General features: G+C 56.5%; 1 protein-coding gene, 1 long non-coding RNA gene and 1 other non-coding gene across 14 annotated transcripts; 1 reads left to right on the top strand and 2 right to left on the bottom strand.

The window, feature by feature from the left end:
- Nucleotides 1-10: 10 nt before the first annotated feature.
- Nucleotides 11-5309, bottom strand: LOC118927586 (uncharacterized). Of its 2 annotated transcripts, none has more exons than XR_005030874.2 (3): nucleotides 4744-5302; nucleotides 3967-4117; nucleotides 11-884 (listed from the first exon to the last, which is right to left on the bottom strand). It is a non-coding gene; the product is annotated as an uncharacterized LOC118927586 (long non-coding RNA). The 2 variants fall into 2 exon arrangements; XR_005030875.2 differs by lacking the exon at nucleotides 11-884 and adding an exon at nucleotides 893-2290 and having other exon boundaries at nucleotides 4744-5309.
- CIB2 (calcium and integrin binding family member 2) lies at nucleotides 2691-22908 on the top strand. Of its 11 annotated transcripts, none has more exons than XR_008994628.1 (7): nucleotides 2691-2846; nucleotides 8303-8337; nucleotides 15768-15879; nucleotides 16063-16210; nucleotides 16908-17043; nucleotides 17492-17976; nucleotides 18157-18289. XR_008994628.1 is itself a non-coding variant. In XM_036916070.2 (7 exons), exons 1-6 carry the CDS (start codon nucleotides 2796-2798, stop codon nucleotides 18698-18700), a joined length of 675 nt encoding a protein of 224 aa, XP_036771965.2. In that variant the 5' UTR covers nucleotides 2692-2795; the 3' UTR covers nucleotides 18701-18730; nucleotides 19021-19240. The 11 variants fall into 11 exon arrangements, 4 of the variants coding, with proteins under 4 accessions (XP_057350698.1, XP_036771965.2, XP_036771964.2 ...); XR_008994627.1 differs by having other exon boundaries at nucleotides 17469-17976; XR_008994626.1 differs by having other exon boundaries at nucleotides 17466-17976.
- Nucleotides 11406-11505, bottom strand: LOC118927620 (small nucleolar RNA U13). Its single transcript, XR_005030903.2, has one exon. It is a non-coding gene; the product is annotated as a small nucleolar RNA U13 (small nucleolar RNA).
- Nucleotides 22909-23460: the final 552 nt, after the last annotated feature.

Raw genomic sequence — 23460 nt, 5'->3', positions numbered from 1 at the left:
AGTGGACCACCACACAGCCCTCACAAATAATTATGATGAAGACTTTTAGTATCTTGGGGTTTATAATTTAATGTTCAGGAAAAAAATCAACATTGAAAATACCTCTCATGCCGAAGACAAGTAATGGCTCTATAGCATCTTACTACACTGATGGACAGTGACTGCAATGGGGTGGGGGTGGGGACTTGATAATATGGGTGAATGTTGAAATCACAATGTTGCTCATGTGAAAACTTCATAAGATTGTATATTAATGATACCTTTATTTAAAAATTAACAATTAAAAATAAAAAAATTTTTTAAATACCTCCCATGCTTTGCTGTAACTTCTTTGTAAAGATGAACAAAGACAAGCAGAAAACATGCTCCCTCATCTAGTCTTCCCTCTCTCAATAAAAACTGACTCCAGTCTCCCAGCCGCGTAGGCCAAAAGACTTAAGGTCGGCTCAGTGCCAGACTATGGGTCAGCTTAAATAAGGGTGTGCAGAGTGTGTGTGTGAGATTGAGGTGGCCTTGTTACTTCTCACAATACGAGCAGCAGCTGTGCCAGGGGACAGGCCAAGGTGACCAGCATGAGCGAAGATGGGACCCGGAGAGGTGCAGGGTCTGAACTGCCTCATGATAGAACCAGAGGAGCCAAGACAGTGCGAGGACATGCCCACAGGGGCCCTGGAGCCGACAGGAACTGCGGTGGGATAGCAAAGGATGTGAGTGGAGGACCAGCGAATGACTCCCAAGCCTGCGTCTGCCAGAAGGCAGGTCTGCTTTAAATATTCCTGCCCAGGCCATGGGCCCAAGGTGCTTCATCTCTGCCAGCAAGATCCCCTCAGATTCAAAGTCTTAGAACAACCTGAAGATCAATGACATTTCATCCCCAAGAGCAGCTAGTCAAGGAGGGAGGGATGTGGAAAGAAGGAAAGAGATTTATGTTGTCTTGTGTTTACTCAGACCTCCTATCAAGTTTACTCCTTGAGAATTACACAGTATTTATCCTTGTTTTCCTTTCAAATTTTAAAATAGACTTTATGGTATGAGTCATAAGTAAAAAAAAGTTGACATTTAATGAGCACTTTAACGGCAACAATGGTGTCACCTCTCCTGTTACATCGTTTACAAGACCGCAACGGCCCAGGACTTGGCCTTAAAACAGCAGTAACCGCATGCTCCCCTGTCTTAGTGTAATCAAGACAGTTGGGGCCCAGATTTAAATCCACCCTCACCACCCATGACCTTGAGCAAGTCACTTTCTCTGAGACTACTTCCCCATCTGTGAAACGGGATAATCACGCCACGCTCCACAGACCTAAGAGGCATTCCTGGAATAGTCCTATTCGGTGCAAGTAAAGCATCTGGGGCAACCCAGGCACCTAGTACGCAGTCAGTGCTTCTTCTCCCCTGTCCACGTGCCCTGCGGCCACACACTGCCTTCCTTGGAGACCACACCCAATATCTGGGCCCAGTGGAAATGCAGGATTTGGGATCAGAAAATGAGGTTAGAGCCACACTCTGCCCCTTCCCAGCTGGGTGGCACTGGGCAGGTCGTTGCTAGAGCCCGGGTCTCTAGTCTGTAACACGGGACCTGGACCCGTTGCCCCTCCTCACAGTTTTGTTGTGATCCCTCGAGAGAGGCTATCACTTAGGGCAATGACAATAGCGATCCAAAAGCCTTCGTTAAGGGAATTTTCTAGTCAGCTTGATTGCTTCTGTTTACCTCCTGTGAGAGAAGGAACGCCCCAGAACTGAAAACAGCCCTCTTTGGAGAGGTCCTCGCTTTTCTACTGGGACCTGGTGTACAAAGGAGCAGTCTGTGAGCGATTGCAGAAGAAGGTGCCAGCACAGGGTCTCAACACACGGGGTTCTGGCCTGTTCACGGGCAATGCAAAGCCTAAGGTGTGGGGAGAAAGGAGCACTCGTACCGGTGAGCCTGGGTTTGCAGAGGGCTTCTCGTTCCCCAGCTCCAACACAGAAGGGGGAGCACAGATGGAGAGAGGGTCAGAGAGGCCTGTCCCCTGCTCTAAAACCGCACCTGCCCTGCACCTCCGATCACACACTCCGCCTTCTTCGCTGCCGAGGCCCCCATCACACGTGTCCGGTGCAAATGAGAGGTGATGACGCAGCATCTGTAGGCTGGTGAGGAATCCCCTGGGCTTCCGAACTGCTTTCTGCCTGTCTCATAGCAACGGCCATACCTCCGATGGCCTGAGCTTTCAACTGGGTGGTTCGCTACTCAGCTGACGGCTACTCTTCTCGCCGGAAGGTGGCAAAATGTTGGAAAACCCAAACCAGGAACCTCAGATGGAAAAGGAAAATGTAAAAACACCAGGGATCACCCGCCAAGCTCGGCCCCGCTCGCGTAGGAACCACAACCTTGAGCCCGGGCGCTGATTCTCAAGGAGCGCTCGGGGGCCGGCAGCGTCCGCGCCACCTGGAGACGGGTTAGACGCCCACGTTCGGGCCGCCCCGACGCACTGACCAGATCTCGATTGTCATCTGCTCCCAAGTGGTTTAAGAAACAAACCGCCCATTTTAAGGCGTAAAGTGCTGACCTCCTCTCTAGGTCCGGGGCTGCGATCCCTGCCCAACCGGGGGGCGGGACCACGGGAGAGGGCGGGGCCTATGACTGGTATGGGCGGGGCCTGGGACGGGGCGGGGATTTGTCCGATCTGTGGGCGGAGCCTGGGGCGGGGATGGGCGGGGCGAGTCCGGTCAGTGGACGCCTCGAGCTGGGCTGCGGGGCATCCGGGTAGGGTGCAGACAGCGGGAGACGGCGGCCAGCGGGAGGCGGCACGGCCGCCATGGGGAACAAGCAGACCATTTTCACTGAGGAGCAGCTGGACAACTACCAGGTGAGCCACGGCCGCGGAGCCCCCGCCACTCCATCCCCTGGCCGGGGCGCCCGCCGGGTTCAGCCCTGCCTCTGCCTCCAGCTCCAAGCGTGACCTTGGCCGCGGACTTCTGCGAGCCTCAGTTCCCCACAGGGACCGGGGCCGCTTTCCCGTAGAGGACCCCCCAGGCGTGTCCCGCTCCCCCGCTCAGCCTTCCTGCCCTCGGCCGCAGGTCTCTGCTCCAGCCTCGCATCCCGGAGCCCGCCCTGGCCTGGAGATGGACAGGACCGCCCCCAATTCCCGGTTCCCGGAAGCAGCCCGGGGCAGTGAGTCCCCTAACGCAGACATGAGCTGGGGTCCCACCTATACTGGGATGAGATGCACCAGCCCCCGAATCTGGGTTTAAGTCGGAGTGTCTTCCTTATCCTTGGGGTCTCCTGGAGATTATTAGAGCAAGAAGGCAAACCGGCCACCAGTCCTACATGGCCACCTCTCCAAGCTCCCTCGGGCTCTCACGAGCCACCCCCTTAGATCTATCCAGGTCCCCTGTCTCCCGGAGCCAGGGAGCTGTCCAGATCAGAGACCCCAGTGCTCTCCCACCCAGGCGAAAATTTTCCCGTGGTCGCAGGCTGAAGCCTGACCCGCTGACTTGCCCAGAGCCCTGGCCAGCCTTCCGGGACCCTCCCTGCCCTGTACTCATACACAGGTCCCTTGGCACACAATTCTCTCTCCTCCCTCCCTTTGCCCACACTCGGGGGTGCCTCTCCCCTCCAGATGCTCTCCCCCACCCTTCAAGGCCCCATCCTGAAGCCTTTCCTGCCTCCCCCAGGCAGGGGCTGGGATGCACCAGCAGGGTCTCTATAACACCTGTGCCTACAGGAAGCTTAATTTTGGCCTCAGGCTTGAAGTGTGGGTCCTCTGATGCGGGCAGGGCAAAGTAAAGGGCCCTTCTCCTGGAAGCCTGCTCACACACTCCTCAGCCCTCTTGAAGACTGATTATTCCCAGAGCACCGGGGTCCCAGCCACTGCAGCCAGTGCTCTGGCCTTTCCCAGGGGCATTGGCTGGGGGTCATTAGCCAGTTTCCAGGAGAGGAAGGGGAGGCTGAGGAGCCCTTCCAAGCCCTGCCCCCTCAGGACTTACCCGGGAATTTGCACTGTGAATCCGAGGCTTGCTCCATTTGGGGCATGTGTGTGCTCTTTGTCCTCTGGGCACTGGGTGTCTGCAGAGTGTGGCCCATGTGAGAGGCGGGCCGTGGAGAGCACCCTAGGGCAGGGGGGCAGGCTTTTCTTTGCTGGAAGGGTCAGAAATAACATGGCATGAGCAGACCACCACCCACCACAAGCAGACCCATGGAGACTTGGAGCATTTTGCCCCCCAGGGCCCGGGAGGATGCACTTCATATGCAGGGTACAGCTTGGGTAAAGGTCTGGAGGTGGCACCGGCAGACAGAGACCACTCGTGAGAGAAAAGGAGCCCCTGGGCTGGGGAGCTGGGTTTCCACACAGACAGGGCCTGGTGTTGGCTACTTGGAGCCAGTCCTGGCATGGGGTCTGGTCCTCTGGCAGCCTGGCCTAAACCCTGCAACGTGAAACCTGAGAGCCCCACCTCTCCCGCAATCTGCCTCCCTACTATCCCAGGCCAGCTGGGCAGGAACCTGAGTTACAGCCAGCCTGCCCCAAGGGATCCCCATTGTTTAGGGCCCCCTTCCCCAGGTGCCAGGGATTCCCAAAGTTCAGATTTCTTCCTAGCCAGCTTTTCTACCTTCCTAATACAGTCCCAGACCCCTCCAACTCCAAAGCAGGGCTCACTGCCTCCCCAGAACCCACTGCTGCTCCCCACACTGCCCACCCCTCCCCAGCCACCAACCCGTCCTCGCACAGCCCACACTGTCAGTTATGAACAAGGCCTGTGTCTCACCTGGGATTTGTGCCACCTCCCCAGCTAGCACCCCCGGGCCAGGCCTCCTCCAACTCCTGCCAGCTGGAGGTCTGACTGCCCCCTGGCACCCTCTCCTGTCTGCCCCTGCAGCCACCCACATGCTCCTGCCATCACTCTATTCCCTCCTCCCCTTCCTGTGTGGGTGTCCCCTGCCCAGGCACAGAGAGGCACTGCTGTCCAATGAATGGAGAACAAACGATGGTCAGGGCATGGCTCTGAGGAGAAAGGTCCAAGGGGTCTAGAGCCCTGGGTCCAAGTTGTGGCTGGGCCACTGATGTTACAGGTCTTAGCCTCTGTCCCCTCTGGCCTGTGTCCCCACCTCTGAAATGAGACTGTGCTTGTCCCAGGGCTCCTGTGCGGGTCAGCTGAGCCACCTGATGGTCAGCTGGGCAGGGCTGGGCCTGCGCGGGCAGCTGGGTGGAGCGTCCCTCCAGCCATCATGGCTGCGGTTCAGTCCGTGACCCTGGCACAGGCAGACCAGGGGTGTGAGATGGGAGGCTGCCTGGGTGCAGCTGCCTTTGAGTTGAGCTTGGAGAACGGGAAGGACTGGACAAGTGGGAGAAGGGGGAGGCACTTGTAGGGGTGATGGGGAGGATATAGGCTTGGGGTGGGATGCAAGCTGAGCTGGCATGACCCCGAGCTTCTGTAAAAGCCCAGCTACCCTCTCGCGGTTGCCAGAGTCCACCTCTTCTGGGCTGGGCCCCCTCCCCCCTCACTCCCCACGCCCGCCGCCGCCACCAGCCTGAGCCTGGACCTGGAGACCCACCCCATGAATTGCCAGGGCCACGCCAAGCCAGGACATTCATTCTCAGTGGAGCACAGGACAGAATTCCTGCAGGCCTATGTCTGTGGCTCCCCAGGCAGCTGAGTGTGTGGAGGAGGCAGGACTTTTGTCTGGAGACTTCCATGGAGCAGACATGGAGCTGCAGCCTCTGAAGGGACGTGGGGTAGTGGAGGGGGCTGGTGCACAAAAGGGCAGAGAACCCTGTTAGCCGTGCTGATAGGCCTCCAGCACCTTGCCTCGTTTGCTCCTCACTGTCCTGTTCAGAGAGGCAGGACCCCCACTTTATAGCTGCAGAAGCCGAGGCTCAGGAAAGGGGATGATTTCCCCAAGGGCCCAGAGCAAGGCGAGAGGAGTCTGCCTGCTAACCTTCCCCTCAGCCTGCGAGGTTCCTCAGAGCCATGAGAACTCTCAGGCACCTGCCATCACCCCCTGTGAGCTACCTTCCTGGCAACTCCCAGGGCAGTAAAGTCCGCAGAAGAAACATGAGGCTGTGAGCAGGTGCTTGGCAGCTTCTTTGTAACACTGAGAACCTAGAAACAGCTGTTGCTAAATGTTGCCAGGGAAGAGAAAGGTTAGGTTAAGCAGAGCCAACAGTCAGTGAAATACCTTGCAGCCAGGCAGATGATAACATAAGTGCTGTGGAGGCTGTATCAGAACTCTGACCACTTGTCCCACCAGCCTGGATTGAACACTTGCTGTGTGCCAGGAAAAGGACACACAGCAGAAGCAGGCCATGGTTGGTGCATGATGGGTGGACAACAGCTCTGTCCCCATCAGTGAGTTGTGGGCAGGAAGCACAGAGGCCTGAATTCCAGCCCCGCACTCCCGGCTGCATGTGCAGTAAGGGTGAGCTGTTCATCTTTATTGAAACTGTTTCCCACGTATAAAATGGGAAATAGCACCTGCCCCATAGGCTAGCAATGGGGAGCAAACATTGGACCCCCTGGACAAACCCTGTAACCACGACTGGTTGTGGTGTGGTTCTCGGCCCAGGTTGCACATGGCAATCACCTGAGTGACTTTGAAAACCGCTGATGCTTGCATCTGCCCCCAGGGATTCCCTTTGAAGAGAGCTGGGATGTGTTGTTGTTGGTGGGAGGGGGCACAGATGTTTAAACAGCTCCCCAGATGATTCTGCTCAAGAGCAGAGGCCCTCACTCTTCAGTGAGCACCAGCCTCACAGGTTGAGCTTTTTGAAAAGGCAGATTCCTGGGCCCCATCCCCAGAGTTTAGGTCTGGAGTGAGGCCTGGGAACCCAAATTTCCGCTCAGTCCCCAGATGATGCTGATGCCACTGGTCTAGGGACTGCACCTGGAGGATCACCAATGTAGACAGGTGTAAGTAGTGTGGCAAGGGAGAGTGTGACCATCTGGTCAGAACCAGGTGCGTCCTTTGCAGCCCAGGGCCCAGGGGAAAGAGAGGGTGGGGAAAAGACAGCAGAAGCCAGGACCACTCCCGTTCCCAGGTATGCTGACACCCCCCAGCAGGCCGACTGGGAGAGCCCTGGTCCTCCTTGCTGGGCACCTTCAGGCAGTGGCACCAGCCCTGGAGCCGAGGGAGGTCTGGTGGAAGGCCTGTCTTCACTGCCCGCCCCAGGTTTCTGAGGTCTGCTGAGCAGTAAAGCCCACATCCCCAGCCTGCCACAGAGAGCTTGTCCATGCCAGGTGGGGCAGCACTGCCTCCCCGCCTGAGCCTCTCCTGGCTCCTCCACAGGAGCTACTGCCAAAACAAAACCTGGGCCCCCAGGAGAAGCCCTTATGTTCCAGGATGGGCAGGGCAGCACAGGGGTCCTTAGTCTAACTCCCGGACACAGGCTGGTGAAGTTAACTGGGGCCTGGAAATTCCCACTGGACCCCTCCTCAGTGCTCCTGCAGGCATGGCATGGAAGTCACGGTTATGTGCATCCTGGAGGCCCAATCTTTGGTTCCTCGGTGTGCAGTCCAGGGACCCCAGCCCATGCAGGCTCACTGCCTGCAAGCCTGGGCCGCAGAGCCAGCTCTGGTCAGCATACCACCCAAGGGCTCTGGCTCTGCAGGGCCGGAGGCACCCTCTGCCCTCAGGCTACAGCCTTGGCACAAGCAGAGCCACCAGAGAGCAGGGGATAGCTGGGCATTTCACCAGGGCTGGTCCTTCGCACCTCCACACTTCCCACTAAGGCCTGGTGTCGTGGCTGCAGTCACCCGGCAGACGGGGCTGTGGGAGGGGGGCATCACCCAAAGGCAGGGCCCCCAAGATGAGTTTATAATCTGGGCCACCTCAGGCCCGAGTGCTGCCCCCACTGTGAGTAATGCTCCTGCCTCTGTCTGGATGCCACCGGTTCGTCCCTGCCCACATCCTCTCTGTTGCCTCCTCACCCCCTTTCTTCCCCACACCCCTGCCCTCTGCTGCCGCTGGTCCAGCTGCCTGGTGGGCTTCAGGCGGCTGCTGATGCCTCCAACCCCCCGGCACCCCTCTCAGGGGCAGCCTTATCCACACTCACTCCTGAGCCGGCACCCAGCCACTTTCCCTGGTGTCCACTGGCCCCTGCAATGAACGACATCTCCCATGACTCTCCATGTGCCCCCGGGTGCCTCCGCCTCCCACCCCAGGCGCCAAGCTGCCTGGGCAGTGGAAATCCTAGGGGAGGCCGCCAGGACTGCTGTCCCCAGGGCAGGAACAGGGCTGAATAGTGACTCCTCTGCCCCAGGCAGGGGTGCGCCTGGGGGGTTCTGAGCGGGAAGGAGAGCGAGGCCCTGACTGTGTTTCCCTCCGCAGGACTGCACTTTCTTCAATAAGAAGGACATCCTCAAGTAAGTGTGGCTCCCGCCTTTGGAGCTGGGATGGGGCAGGGACCCCGTGGGCAGGCTGCACCCCGGAGCAGGGAAGAGCCAGCGCAGGTGTGGGCTCAGCATTTCCCACCCCTCCCAGGCCACATCCTTCTGTAGGAATTGACTCTCTGTGCAGCTCTGGTGGGTGGTTTCAGGCCGATTTTCATGTCGCTACTGTGTCCTTGAATCAGGAGAACCCTTTTTTCCCTACTTTACAGATAGGGCTCAGCAACTGGGCCAGAGTCACACAGCCCAAGACAGAGCTGTGGCTCTGACCCTGGGCCCCTTGCTATTTCATGGCATCCTGGGGCCTGCCAGACTGGGGATCCCTGTGTGTAAGAGTAGGGGTCCCTTGGCATCCAGCTCAGATGCTCTTCCCATGCTGGCAGGTCCAAAGGTCAGGGCCATGGTCTTCAAATGCCCCATTACCCCTGAGCTGTCCTGCAGGGGTCTCTGCTTTCCAGGATAACCCCTTTCTTTGGAGTTTGGGGAGGTGGGCCTAGCAGAGAGACATGGAGGGGTTTGGCAGCCTCGGAGCCCCAGGACCAGACAGTGAGCATACTCAGAATGCCAGGAAACCTGGCCCCATGCTGGGCTATCAAGTAATGGGTAAAAGCCAGCAAGGCCTCGGGATGGCTTTCCCTTGAGGCTGATGGCCTGTCACAGCTTCCCAAGAGAGCTGTGGTTTGTCACTGTCCTGGCCACTCTGTAGGGACAGGCAGTATCCTTTGGCCTTTCCTCCCTACCCAGGCTGCTCTGCCAACCTGTCCCCTGGGTGGGCCGGGATAGCCCAGTTCAGACAGGCAGGATGAGGGGCAAAGCCCCCAGGCTTTGGCATCAGTGGGCCTGGGCCCTACTCTGGCACCTGCTCTGTAGCCTAGGGGTGCACTTTGAGCCTTGGAACCCCCTATGAAATGGGGTAACCATACTTGCCCACACAGTAGTTCCCAGAGGCAGGGATACCAGGGCTGGTGTTTGAAAATAGGACTTTGGCTGTAGTTTGAGGGATGTGTGGGGTGGGTCTGCATTCGGACGGGGCATTCCTAGAGTTATGGTGACACAGCCAGCATCCAGCTTCCTGTGGCATCTCTTACCTTTCAGAGTTCTTGGCACAGTCCTCATGTTATGTAATTCCCGGTGTTCACCCTCTGTGGCTGGGAGCTCCTGCCATCCCAACCTCCCTCCTGTGTGGGCACCGAGCCCAGGCTGCATGTCTTCTGAGGCCCACAGCAATTTCTATTCTGGTAACAGAAGCTTGTCCAGCTCTCTGCACTGGCCAGCCCTGCTGCCTAGGCTGCCCTCTCTCACCCACCACACTCCTACACAGCTTTCAAAGCCCAACCCAAGTCATCTACTTTGACAGCCCCCTAACTCCCCACTGCCCCAGCAGTCATATAGCCACTCTTACAGCCTTTTGGGGGGCTCTGTGGGCCCATGGCTCAGGTGCCCAGCCCCCCGACTTACAGGCAGGCAGGCAGAACCCAGGCTCCCCACACCTGCGTTGGACATGGCACCTCTTAGCCACCAGCAAGCACTTGAACAGTGTGTGAGTAAAGGACAAGGGTTGGCCAGTTGGGGAGCATTCCAGGCCAGGAGTGCAGGGTCAAGGGCACAGGCCTGCCTCATCTGTCCCTCCCTCCAGTGGTCATACTGACAGAAGCATGGTTGCCTGTGGGGAAGAGGGTGGCTCAAAGGCCAGGCTGGACTCAACAGGATAGGCCTTCGGAGGTGTCCCTGATCTCTTGGCAAATGAGCCCCAGGAGGTGGGAGGACAGCGGGGTTTCTGGCTCCCCACAGCCCTGGCCCCCGTCAGCACCCCAGCCTCTGTAGGACAACCCAGGGCCCAGAGGTAGCAGGAGCCCTGGGATGTGGTTCCCGCTGCGTAGCACCTGCCGTGTCTCAGATGCCGTTTCTGCAGCATGGGGATAACAGTGTTCCTTTCCGAGGAACGCCATCTCCTCTGAGCCCTGCGGCTGAGAGGGCCAGGGTGACTGTCATTCAGTGCCACCCAGGGCTGCTTGCAGTGGTTTCCTACTCGCCCACCCTCAGGAAGGGCGAGGAGACCAGGGTGTGTGGTCCTGGAAGAGCCCCGGCGTGGTTTGATAGCCAGCCAGGTGCAGCCGTTCACTCCTCCAGACTTCTCTTGGGCCTCAGCAAAGGCCAGTCCAGCTGACCACCCCTGCCGGGGGAGCCTGCTCCACTGATCACATCTCCGGTCCAAGTGGGCAATGAGGCCTGCAGCCTAGAGCTAGCCAGGAGCAGGGAACTGCCCAGTGATGCACAGCAGCTTGGCCGCAGGGCCAGGCCCAGACCAGGACCCTCCCTGCAGCCCCCTCCCACAGCTGGAAGGTTCTCCGAGGGAGCTGCAGACTGATTGCTGGCAGGTGGCGCTGAGGAAACTCAAGGGCAGGTTCTGGTGGGAGTCGGGTAACCACAGCCCCACTCCCTTCTTGGCCTGGGGGGATCCAGTTACTCCCCAGGGCTCAGCCCTTCCACCCTGATGCTGAGCCCCAGGGCAGCTGCCTCCTACCCGGCAGGAACTTAGCTCTCTGACTCCAGCACCCCCACTTAGGCTGTTAAACCGTAAAGTTATAATAAGTAAAGTCAGTGAGACACGGGTCCTGGTCCCTCAGGGCAGAGAGAGGCCCTCCCTGCTAGCCCCCCAAGGTATTGGCCGATTTATTTTCTCAGCCTTTTAAAAACTCTGTATAATCTATTTTAATTACTTCCAATTTTTTATTCCACATGTGATACATGATGAGGGCAGAAAATTTAGAAAATAAAGCCAGTCAAGAGAGGGCAAAACATAACCTATAATGCTATCACCCAGAAGTACTGACTATTAACCTTTGGTATATATCATGCCAGTATTTTTCTTTCATGTGTGTTTATCAAGAATTTGCATCATGTTGTTTTGTAATTTGCTCAAAATTGCTTTTCCTTAGGTAAAAATGGTAAGAGAAAAGATGATCTGACCTCCTCCTTAATCCATGTAGTTTGCATTTAGGTTTTCAACATTTTGCTATTACAATCATCAGTGCAACTTTTTTTTTCAAGTTAGGCAATGTGCCAGCGTCCACAAGGTTTGAGGGAGGCATACATCACAGGAAAGCATGAACATGCAGTCATGCCTATGAACTGCAAGAGGATCAAGGTCTAGCCATTTTTAAGGCTTTTGACCTGCACTGCTCATTGCCCTCCAGAGGGGCTGAACCACCACCCCAGGCTGTGTGTAAGTGCCCATCCCCCTACTTCCTCAGTCATAGCCTTGTGTATCCTTTCTGTCCTCTGACCCCCAAATCATTCACTGACCATCCCAAGGGTCTCAAGCTCAGCTGCCTTCAGGGACCAACATGCGCTGTAAATAAATTAATAAATGAAGCCACCCAGTCTGTGGGAACCCTTTAGGGCTGAGACCTGCAAAAATAACTGCTCCTGAGCCCGCCTGGATTGCCTTGGGGCACGCAGGCCCAGCGTGATCAAGGAATCCAGGCTTTCCCTGTAGTGTTTGAATTTATAAGTGTCAGCAGCTACATTTGAAATTATCATTTTAATTATTATGTGAAAGCGAGACATGAATGTGGACCATCAGCCAGTCTGCGACTTCCCACTAATTCTTATTTATATTCCGTCTGCCTCTTCTCCTGGTCTGCCTCATCTATGCCAGAGTCTATTGCACACGTTTACTTATTATAACTTTAAACTATGGTGTAACATCTGATGGGCCGGTGTTTTCCAGCTGCTCATTTTTCAGGGTTTCCCCCCCAGTTCTTCTACATTTACCCTTCCAAACAAACTTGTGAGTCAGGCTGACAGGTTCTCAGTCCTTTGCAGATCTCTATTAAGATTCTATTTGTTTTGCAGGAAAATGAAGAGCATATTATCATTACAGTATTAAGCTTTTCTGGTCAGGAATATAAGTTGGTTATTGAACTACCTAAATGTTTTATATCTTTTGGCAAAATTTCATGGTTTTCTTTGTATGCATTTCATATTTATTTTATATTTAATTGCTTGGGGGGTGTTTGGGTGTTTTTTTGTGTTGTGAATTAGCTTTTCTTTGTACCTTATTTTTTAATAGGTTAATGCTGAGGTGCAGAAAAACAATTGTGTGGGAGAGCTACCAAGATGTTTCTCATTCAGAGAGTTTTAACTGATTCTTTTTGGTTTTCCAGCAAAAAGTAATTTGTTTTCCAATATTTAAATATTCCATTTTATTTTCCCAACTAATTGCACTGACTAGCACTCACGGGGTAACGTTACATAATGATGGTGATAGTTGGCACCCCACTTTTATGGGAATGTCTCTAGTATTTTATCATTGAAGTATGATGTTGGGCATTGATTTGAGGTAGAGAGTATCCTTTTGTTTCTGTTTTGCTAAGGATTTTAAGTTTTTTACTGAGAAAAATCAATACATACTTTACGAATACTTCCTTATTTTTATTAATAAATACTCTAAAAACTCAAACGATCCAGAAGTAGGTGAGGAAGTCAGTGAACGGGGGGCTCCCTCTTATCACCCCTCCTAATGCCCTCCGCAGGATCCATCAGTGCTAACATGTGGTATATGTGCTCACGTGTTTTCCTGGGTCCGTACAGCCATCCAGTCATAAATGCAGCTATCAGGATGGTCAAAATATTATTTTTTCTTAATAGGATTTGCAGTCACACATTTCCAAATGTTGATCCAACCTTGCATTCCTGGAATTAATCCCATTTGGTCCTGATGTGTTACTCTCTCAAATGCTTCAGACTTACCTTTCCAATGTTATTTTATAATATCTGTGCATCTGCATGTGTAGGTGCCGTTGTCGCATTGTGGACGCTCCCTACTGGGTCTGGCAGCTGGCCTCTCACTCACTTTCTAAGCAGACTGGCAGGCCTTCCCCCTTTGGCCCCATGCTCTGGTACAGTCCAATAGCCCAGGTGTTATTTGTGTTCCTGGATCTCACAATAGGACTACATGTAAATCTTGAGCCATTAGAGCCCTTCACTGGGAGGAGGGGTAATGGGGATGGTCTTTGACAATTTTTGGAGTGATTCCGCTTTCCAAATTTCCCTTGAGGTTTCCTTAAAAAAATTCTGATGCCATTTTAGTCATGGAATCAGAACAGATCTGTGCCCCAGGGCAGAGGTCAGCTTTCCCACCCCAGAAGACACCTCCTGAGCCTGCCAGGACTCACAGCCCCCACCGTGCAGGGAGCCCCTGGCGGGGTTGGCACTGATAGCCACCAGGGGGGGTCAGGTGGTTTCACAGGTGCCATCCTAGTTAATCCACACAAGTGTGAGGTTGGGAGGACAGCCCCCATTTTACTGACAGGGAGATTTATTCACCGTGGGTCATCAGTGGTCTACAACCATGGCCTGACCCAGCTCCCGCTGCAGCCACCCCTCTGAAGTCGGGAGGTGTGTGGCAGCCCCCAAAAACCCCCAACACACATCCAACATGTCAAGAGCCAAATCAAGTGGGAAATGAACCACTGGAAACTCAACGGATCTGTCAAAAGGACATAGAAACAGATCCATAAAGTGTGATCAAGTCCTGGTTCCATGTTTTGGGACAGTGTAAAAGTGGTACCTTTTCCATCAGCAGAAAGTAAGAGCAAAGAAAGTCCTCAAATGCCACCTTGTGGAGAGCCCCAGTTCCATCCTGTCACTGGTATCTGCTGAACCCTGTCACCCAAAGGATGGGGTTTGGGGTTTTCTCCCTCCAGCTCTGTGTGTCCAAGCCATGGAGCTTCCTAGTGAGATCAGGCCCTTTTGCAGGAATGTGTTGCTGGGAAAGTGGGCTGATGGCATTTTGCCTTTTGTTTGCCGTGCACATGCTCTGAGACAGGTGCTGACACAATGGCCTGGCCTGACTTGCAGGAAGGAGCCAAATGGTGGAATTCAGAGGGCCTGCCTGCCACCCCCACGCCACCGCCCTGCTCATTGGCTCTGTGAGCTGGGACAGGCACCTCTCTGAGCAAAGGTTCCTTCCTGAAGAATGGAGAGACTATTACTACTCTCTTAGAGTGGTTTGGGGATTCAATTGAGTAAAGTCACCTAACAGAGTTAACCCAAAGCCTAGCAGAGATGAACACTCGCTGAACGGTGGCTGAGGTATCCACCTGAGCCGGGCAGCAGCTACCTGCTTGGCTGCAGAAGGCTGGCAGCAGGGTGACAAGGACTGAGTGGAACCTGATGGGGCATCAGGTGGCTGAGCCGAACAGTCTGCTGAGATGGCCCAGGAGTATGTACCTGGGCCAGGCCACTTAGAAGAGGCCAGGGTTGATCTGGCTTTGGGGGTAGCTGGGCAGGCAGGACCAGAAGGTGTGGGGTCACACCTTGGTCCAATCCTCACACCCTCGGCCTCACCTGGGGCAGACTACCTGCTGCGGCTACCAGTCAGCACCCCTTACCTTTGTCCCCCTATCTGGCAGCACTTCATGGACAACTTCAGCTGAGCCAAATTTGTACCTGTCTGGGGGTTGGAGTCGGGGTGCTATTCTCTGGATGTCAGGGACATAGGAAGGGGACACGGGGCAGAAGAAGACCAAATAACAGGAGAGGGGCTTCCAGCTGACACAGTGTCAGGATGCCTCACCCCTCAACGGTCCACGCAGCACATAGGGGCTTGTGGTCCAGGCCTCTAGAGCACCAGGTTGCTGAGAAGGGGAGGAGGGGAGGGAAATGGGGTCCCCTCAGTAAAGAAGGCCTCCAGGCAACGGGCTTGGTCCCCACAGCTCCCAGCGGGAGAAATTGTGGGTGGGCCATTCAGAGGGCTCCCCAAGGATGAGAGGGCAGCTGGGAGCTCTTCAAGAGACGCAAACCCCGGGGCCTGGGTGGGTGCGGGCCAGTGAACAGCCTGTCAACTGTTTCAGGTACAGTGCGGGGAAGAGCATGTAAGAGTTCCTGTGCTGGGATTCTAGTCCCATTCCAGCCATGCTCCTGATGCTTCCTGGCTTGTGGTCCTAGAAAAATTGCTCTTAAGCTCTTCAAGCCTCAGTTTGCTGAATTGTAAACTGGGGTCACGGTGCATCTTTCTGTACAATCATGGGGAGAACTGGATGAGGGGACGTGACACTCACAGAAGACCCTTAGAAGCACCAAGGAGAAAAAAATAAAAGAATCTGGTTGCAGGCCTTTGGGGGTGGGATGGGCTGTGGTGGCAGTTGGTGGAGGCGATGATGGTGGAGAACATGGAGGAGCTGGTGGAGGTGGAGGTGACGGAGGAGGAGGTGGCAGCCGCTACAGTACTGCAGGGACAGGGCAGGGACGTGGTCTGGCGGTCAGCGCGGGTCTGGCCAGGGTGGCCTCACAATCGCCATCCCGTGTGCAGAGTGGACGGCCTCCCCGGGCCCCTGGCCTAGCAGCCTGCTGGCAGAGGGGCAGGGCTGCCCCCTGCAGAGCTCCTCCCCGCCCCGCAGGCTGCACGCACGGTTCTACGAGCTGGCCCCCAACCTTGTCCCCATGGACTACAGGAAGAGCCCCATCGTGCACGTGCCCATGGGCCTCATCGTCCAGATGCCGGAGCTGCGGGTAGGTGAGGCCTCCGGGTGGGGCGGCAGCAGGGGCCCCAGAGCCAGTGAGCCCCACTGCCCGGGGCTGCGGGCCCGAGGATGGCCGAGCGCCGGCACCCCCCTGGCTGCTCACGGTGTCTGCACCTGACGCCGGGAGCCTCCGCGGCCGGGCTGTGCGCTGCACACCTGGCTGTTCCCGCAGGAGAATCCCTTCAAGGAAAGGATCGTGGAGTCGTTTTCTGAGGACGGCGAGGGGAACCTCACCTTCAACGACTTCGTGGACATGTTTTCCGTGCTCTGCGAGTCGGCGCCGCGAGAGCTCAAGGCAAACTACGCCTTCAAGATCTACGGTACGGGGGCCCGGGACGGCTCTGAGCGCGCCAGCGGGGCGGCCCCGCAGGAGGGGCGCTGGAGGGGATGTGCGGCGGGGACAAAGGAAGGAGCGAGGCAGCAAACGTGCACGGGGAGCAGCCCGAGGGTCCAGGAGCCGGAAGGTGCGGGGATGCGGGGAGGGGGGCATAATGGGGAGCCTGGAGGGCCGGCGAGTAGCCAGCCAAGGAGATTGGGCCTGGCGGGGGGGCACTGCAGGTTGCAGGCGGGGCAGGGCAGCTCTGTGTTCTGGAAAGATCTCAGCATCCTGGAGGTGGGCTGGACTAGCCAGGCCAGGGGCTGGAAAGGAGGCCGGGCCGGCCGCAGCGATCCAGTGGGGCGGCCTCTGCCCAGCCCGGCGGCCTCAGCGCCGCGCCCCCGCCGGCCACCAGAGGGCGCCAGCACAGACGAGGCGCCCGGTCCTCCAGCGGCGCGGGGACCCAGCACGCCTGCAGGGCTCACCTCGGGCGCAGGAGGCGGGGAGTCACGACCTCACAGCGGCCGCGGAGGCCCAGGGAGGCGCTGGGACCCGGCCTAGGCCAGAGGAGCCGCGCATAAGCCTCCTGGCCCAGCTCTTTCGGTCAAGAGCGGGCCCTAAGGCAGGCGGCTTCCGTTGTGGAGGTGGTCGCTAGGGGGCACGGGTCGGGCACCTGTGCACCCTCACTGTTCGCACGCCAGAAGGGCAGCGCCGCCTTGCCTGCCCTCCACAAACTGCCCGCGGTTCTGTGAGAAGCTCCTCAATTCCACCTGCCAGCCCTCTGGTCTCGGGCCCACAGACGGCCAGCGCGGCCCCCGGGTGGGCAGGCAGGAACAGGTGAGGGGCACAGAGAGGCACCTGGCTGCGCTGGGCTCAGGGGTGGAGAGGGAGACAGCTGGGACCTGGGGGCTGGTGCTGGGAGAATTGGGGCCTGGCCTCTGGCGAGGAGCACCCCTCCTGGACCTGGGCCTCGGATGACATGGGCACAGAAGTGCCACCCTCCAGTCAGCCAGCAGATCTCTGCAGAGAGCATTCCAGGGGCCACAGGAGGGCAGAGAGGAACCCCGCCTTGTGCCTGCGCCCGGCAGGCCTGCAGGGAGGTGGCAGTGTAGGGGTCAGCCCAGACCCGGGGTGCAACCTCAGGTCACCTGTCCCTTCCAGGCCTCGTTTCCTCGTTTCCCTGGACAGCAGGGACTCTGCACCTGCTAATTAAGCTTATATTGAAAATTAAATGCCGTGGAGCACGGTGTCTGCATCAGCAGGTATCTCCCCGTGGCTCCCACAGTGTCAGGGTGTGACCCGTGGGCAGGGGCCTCAGCAGTGGCATCCCACATGTCCACAAAGCCCCCCAAGAAAGGACGTTTGCATTGAAGGGTGAGCGGAGTTTGCTGACAGGTCAGCGAGAGGAGCACCCCAGGCAGAACCTCTGGGCGTCAGGTCAAGCACATGGTCAGAAGGGAGTGAGGGTTCGTGTCTGGCCCATGTGCTCGTCCAAACCATTCTGCTGTCTGTGGGGCAGCGATGGTGTCACTTGCCAGGCGGACTCAAACCTGGTCCCTGCCCCACGGCCTGCTGCTGCTGAGGGTCCTGACCCTGCGTGCTGAGGTTTAGAAGAGGTGGGTCCTGCCAGGGCCCCGGCTCCCCTCTGAGCAACCCTCTGGCCCTGATTCAGTCACCTGACCTCCCTGGGCTGCTTCCTCAGCTCTGGAGGAAATACAGGGCCCACTGTGGGGCGAGGCCAGGAGGGCCTGAAATTCCCAGGAAGCCAAGGTTTGGACTTCTAGAGGGTCTCGGGTCACACCTGCAGACATTGGGATTCTGTGGGGGCCACGGGAGTTGGCCTGTGGAGTGTGGTGTTACTCTCTCTGTACTGTGGGTGTCCCCCCATCCCTGTCAGTGTCCCCAGAGTGTGCAGGTACCCTCCCTGAGTGTCTCTGCCTGCACCCGCAGACTTCAACACAGACAACTTCATCTGCAAGGAGGACCTGGAGCTGACACTGGCACGGCTCACCAAGGCCGAGCTGGATGAGGACGAGGTGGTGCTCGTGTGCAACAAGGTCATCGAGGAGGCAGACCTGGACGGTGATGGCAAGCTGGGCTTTGCCGACTTTGAGGACATGATTGCCAAGGCTCCCGACTTCCTCAGGTGCCCCCAGGGGCCTGCTGGGGCAGGGGGTCACAGTCCAGGTCAGCTCCCTACAGTGGGTGGCGGGAAATCCTCTGTGCCCTGCAGAGCTGGGCTCTAAGGTGAAGGGTGAGGCCTGGGCCCCATGGTTATGTGGGGCAGCTGCTCCTTGGGTGGAAAGATCTGTGTCCCCTGTGTCCTCCTGGGTGACCTTTTGCTGAGGAGCCCTCACCCACCCAGCCCAGCCCTCTCACCCTCTTTCCCTCTGTATTTCCAGCACTTTCCACATCCGGATCTGAGGACAGCACCAAGGCTGTAGGGTGCAGTGCGTCCATCCAGCTTGGCTGTCTGTATAAGCATGACCTCTGAGCTCCCCAGGACGGGAGTGGTGGCTTCAAGGTGACACCAATGGACATTTCCTCGGCCCTTTCAGCAAAAAATCCTTAACCAGGGAAGGGGATGTGAGGAGCAGGGCCCTGCCCAGCCCCTGCAGTCTGGCCTAGGACCTGTGGCCCCTCACCAGGCCCTCCCTCTGTCCCCTAAGTCCCCTACCCCTTGGTCCTCTCCTCATCAGAAGCCTAATGGGCAGGTTTGGACTTGTCCAAGTGCTGGCCGGGCCCCTGGTCACCCAGGGCAAAGTGGAAAAAACAAGAGGACAGGTTTTAATGAGCTAAGCAATCTCCCTGCAGAACCCACAGCTGGCTGCACCCCCATTCCCCTCCTCCCTCCAGCCCCCTGCATGATGCTATGTGAACAGGGGGTCCGGGGGCTCCATCCTTGCCTCTGGTTCTGTGTCCTGAGCACCCAGAGCACCACCCCATCTGCCTCCCCTCGATGTGGAATCCTCACTGGTGTGTGCTGTCCAAAGGTTTGTGAACTTCTGGGAGTAAACACCGTCAGGTCCCTGTGCTCTGTGTCTGCCAGCGTCAGGAAATGACCCTCTGGACCTTGAAACCCGATTGGAGCATCATCTTGGGGTGGCCCGGCCTTCCTGCTTTAGACATTAGCTTTTATTTCAATGCCATGCCTATGGGAGGAACACATATCTGTGCCCCAAATCTTCATGTGAGCCCCACAAAGGACTTTAGGGTAGAATTGTTTCCATTTCCCTCAGCAATAACAATTCCCATAAATGTTTGTGGGATGTAGGCACAGGGCTGGCTGCCTACTTTCAGTTCTCATAACGCCCTGGGAGGTGAGCTCACAGAGCCACATTTTTCAGCAGAAGCAGCTGCAGAGCCCAGGGGCAGCTGAGGGTATATTTCCTCCACAAATTGAGCTGAGCCAGTCTGTGCAGGGCCAGACCAGGGTCTCTGGTGTTTGCAGGGTGAGGCTGGGATGAAGGCTGGGGCTCTGGGAGTCCAGCCCCTCAGGTGGGGGCTTTGCTGAGACTCCCTCTTGCCCCACCGTCCCCGAGGCAGGAGAGAGTTGTGGCCTCTGGCCTCCCCTCCTTTCTGCTGATAGGCCCTGAGTAGGGAACTGGTGTGGCCCCAGGAGCAGTTGCATGATGTCACTTAGGAAAATGCCTGTCCCAGCAAGGGCCTCCATGTGCTCCATTGGGGTCAGCGGTGGGAGGCAGGCTAGGCCACCAGCCCAGCTCAGAACGTCCGTCATGGACATGGGGGTCTGGCCCCTGCCTTCGGTTAGTCCCGGTCCTCTCGGCCTTGATTTCCCCCTCCAGGAGTGTGAGAGGTGCTGGGGAGCAGGACACAGCCCGGAGCTGCCTGCAGCTTGAAGGTCCCCTCCCACCCATCTCCGGGCAGGCATTCCCCTGTTCTCTGAGCCAGGTTCCATGGCAGGCTGGCGGGTCTGAGGGTCTGGGAGCACCCCAATAATTCCCAATGTGGCCCAGGCTGGGAAACCACTGGTGGCTGCTGGAAGCCAGGCCCTCCTCAGGCTTTGTGCTTCTTGTCCACAAAGAAGATCCTCTGGAGCTTGTCAGGCTGCAGAGGGAGAAGACGCTCAAGCCATATCCCAGCTGACTGAGGGCCCATCACCCCTGGCTGGGCTCGGGTGAAGCCCAGAGAAAGGCCAGGCTGGGACTTGATGGTGGTCCACAGGCCTCCCCCTGTGCGGGGAATTCCAGCCCCAGCCTGCAGCGTGGGAGGAGGGAGGAGGAGCCTGGGAAGGGGTGGAGACGGAAGGCCAACCGCACGTCCCCTACCTGGAGCTCTCTACTCCCCTGGGCAGTGGGACAGACGTGTCCTAGGTAGGCTGGGGGTCTGTCATACATGGTGTCACCAGGAAGCAGGGAGGATGTGGGACCTTGCAGCCAGGGGCAGAGCTGACGTGGCTTGTGGCTCTCAGAAGGACTGTCCACAGGCAGCCTCCGAGGACCTCCCCATCCCGGAGGGGGAGCAGCAGGACTCCCTGGGAAGGCCATCCAGAGGGGGCTCGGGCTTTGGCTGTTCAGTCCAGGAGAGGGGGTGCATGTGCCCGAGATCTGAGGCTGTCCCGAAGGGGTGCGGACTCTGGTTCACTGGCTCCAGGTGTAGGCAGAGCATGTGGGGGTAAGGGCTCAGGAGGGTTCCTCTGCCTCTCTGGGGACCCCTCACATCTGCCCTCTGCCCTCCTGATCCCTGCTGCCCCATCCTTTTTTAGCCTCAGAAACAACACTGCTTCTAGAAGTCTCTAGGCTGTGTCCTGAGCACTTGAGGGTGTCTAGGACTACCCTCTGGGCAGCCACCCCTGAACATAACAGGAGGACCAGCTGTTCTACAGAGGATGAAAGGGAGGTCCTGCGTGGGCTGCTGTGTAAGATGCCCAATGAAATTTGGCTCAGATAAACAAGGAATAATGTTTTGGGATATAGTTATGCTTAAAAAAAAAGAATGCTCATTGTTTATCTGAAATTCAAGTTGACTGGGTATCTTGTATCTTATCTTGCTAAATCCCCAACCTGTCAGGAAACTCTTGCCCAAAGCCACATGGCTGGGGAGTGGCTGAGCCATGACTGGGGCTGAGGCAAGTCAAACCTGGAGCCGGGGCCTTTTCCCCACCTTTCAGGCCCTGGGACTCCTGCAGTGGCCGAGCGGACTGCAGAGGAAGACCCCAGAAACACCAGGAGCCCCAATTTACATCCAAGCCTGACAGCTGTCTCTCCCACCACTTCCACGGAGATGTTAGAGCTGGAAAGTTATGGGCACCTCTGGGCAGGAAAAGAGGTCAGGTCACCTGTCCTGCCCTGTCTGGGAGCTGCAGATCCCTCCTACCAACAGGGGCCCCCTAGGGTGGGTGGCCACCCTCCCCACCATGGAGCCCACCTTGTGTGTCCATCCAGTCTCCTTGCTCTTGGCTGCTGGGATTTCTTCATAGGTGTTCCTGGGCTCGGGGAGATCCGGGGCCTCCAAGGTGGGAGCAAGCTCACCACCCAAATTTCCCCTTTTCATATACAGCAGCCACTTCCTCCGGGTTGGCCACTTCCTTCTGGTCACTGGATTCCCCGGAGGCTTGAGGGGACAGGACCTCATGTGGACTCCCAGGGCCGACCCTCTGGCCCCAAGCACACCCACCTCGGGCACTGGGCAGGTCCACAGGCTGTGCAAAGGTGGTGCCTGTCCACCAGACGTTGACATCTAATCTAAGTGACCTTGGGAACTGCAAAGTGTCACTGAGCCCTTTGAGAAGGGTTCCAAGGAATTGGGAGCCGCCAGAGACAGCCCAGAATTTCCATGCAGGACAGCTGTGGGGGAATCTGGTTAGAAAAGGGCGAGGACTGAAGCTGCATCTGTTTAGCATTTTACATAAGCAACAAAAGCTGTCCAGACTGAAGATGGGAGGTGCTGGGAGAAGAGATGATGCTCCTCCGTCCAGCGGCCTTCAGCTTACAGCCCTGGGAAGGGGGTGCCGATGCAGGGTTTGCTTAGGAAATAACCAGCGGCCAGTGTGGCCCTGAGAGACAGGCAGGCAGGGGAGTCTGGAGCCATCGGGAGGGACCTGCAGGCCCCCTGGAGCCTTGGCAGGTGTGGGCCACTTCTACTCAGCTGGGCCAGGTGGGCAGAAAGACTTGGGCCCTCTGGGGCCCTGCTGAGATCTTACGACTGGCATCAAGACCTTCATACTTTTCCCCTGGTTGGGGTCTCAGGGCATGTGACTGAGCAGCCTCCTCAGAGGGCCACATTCTGGGCCTGGCCAGAGCCAGGCAGAGGCCCCAACAGTTCATTCCTTAGACTGTAGGCCCAGCACATGCTGGCACCAGCTTTCAAGGGGCCTATGAAATGCCTGTGGCCTAAGAAAAATAGAGCTGACCTTTGAATAATACCAGTTTGAATTGCACGGGTCCACTCGTATGCAATTTTCTTCAATAAACACTGTACAGTACAGTAAATGTACATTTTCTTCCTCTTATAATTGATATTTTCTCTAGCTTATTTATTGTAAGAATACAGTATATAATACATGGAATATACAAAATATGTGTTCATGGACTGTTTATGTTAACAGTAAGGCTTCCAGTCAACAGTAGGTGTTTAGTAATTCAGTTTTGGGGAGTCAAAAGTTAGTCATGGGTTTTCAACTGCATGGGGGTCCTGCTCCTAACCTCTGTATTGTTCCAGGGTCAACTGTATATTGGCTCCAAAACCTAAAAAAGAGCAAAATTAAAATTAATAAGCATTTAATTAAATGTCTACAAAGCATAATATTATGGCAACTTCATAGTAATCATAAAAAATGTCATTGCCTTTGCAAATAATTTGTAGGTCGGCTTTTCCTCACTCAGCCAGGATTTCTGCATAACTGTGATGATTGCCAAGAAGTTGTAGAGAAACATACGTTAAAATGAATTCCTCATACTCAGATAACATCAAGATCATAATTATAGAAATCCCATCAAACATTTTTAGAGCTAAAAATTACTTATATGTTGACTATGGGACGTGGGACGTTGTAAAGTGTTTGATATGATGTGGGGTCTGGCCTCCAAAGAGGAAGGCAGGGCATGGAAGCACATTCAAAGGTCCATTCCTCTGCTGTGGTGACCAGGGAAGAGTGGAGGCTCCAAGCAGGAGGGTGAGGCCTGAGGCCTAGCTTGCCCACTGAGAAGCACAGACAACAGCTCCAGAGGGTGCTGTGCAGGTCTCCCTTGTCATTACCTGCTGGCCCAGGGATGGGCTGGCTCCCTCTGCCTG

The sequence above is a fragment of the Manis pentadactyla genome, chromosome 18, assembly GCF_030020395.1.
Source record: "Manis pentadactyla isolate mManPen7 chromosome 18, mManPen7.hap1, whole genome shotgun sequence".
NCBI classification, from domain to species: Eukaryota; Metazoa; Chordata; class Mammalia; order Pholidota; family Manidae; genus Manis; species Manis pentadactyla.
The sequence above is the reverse complement of the archived record's forward strand: the minus strand, read 5'-3'. Positions and strand labels throughout refer to the sequence as shown.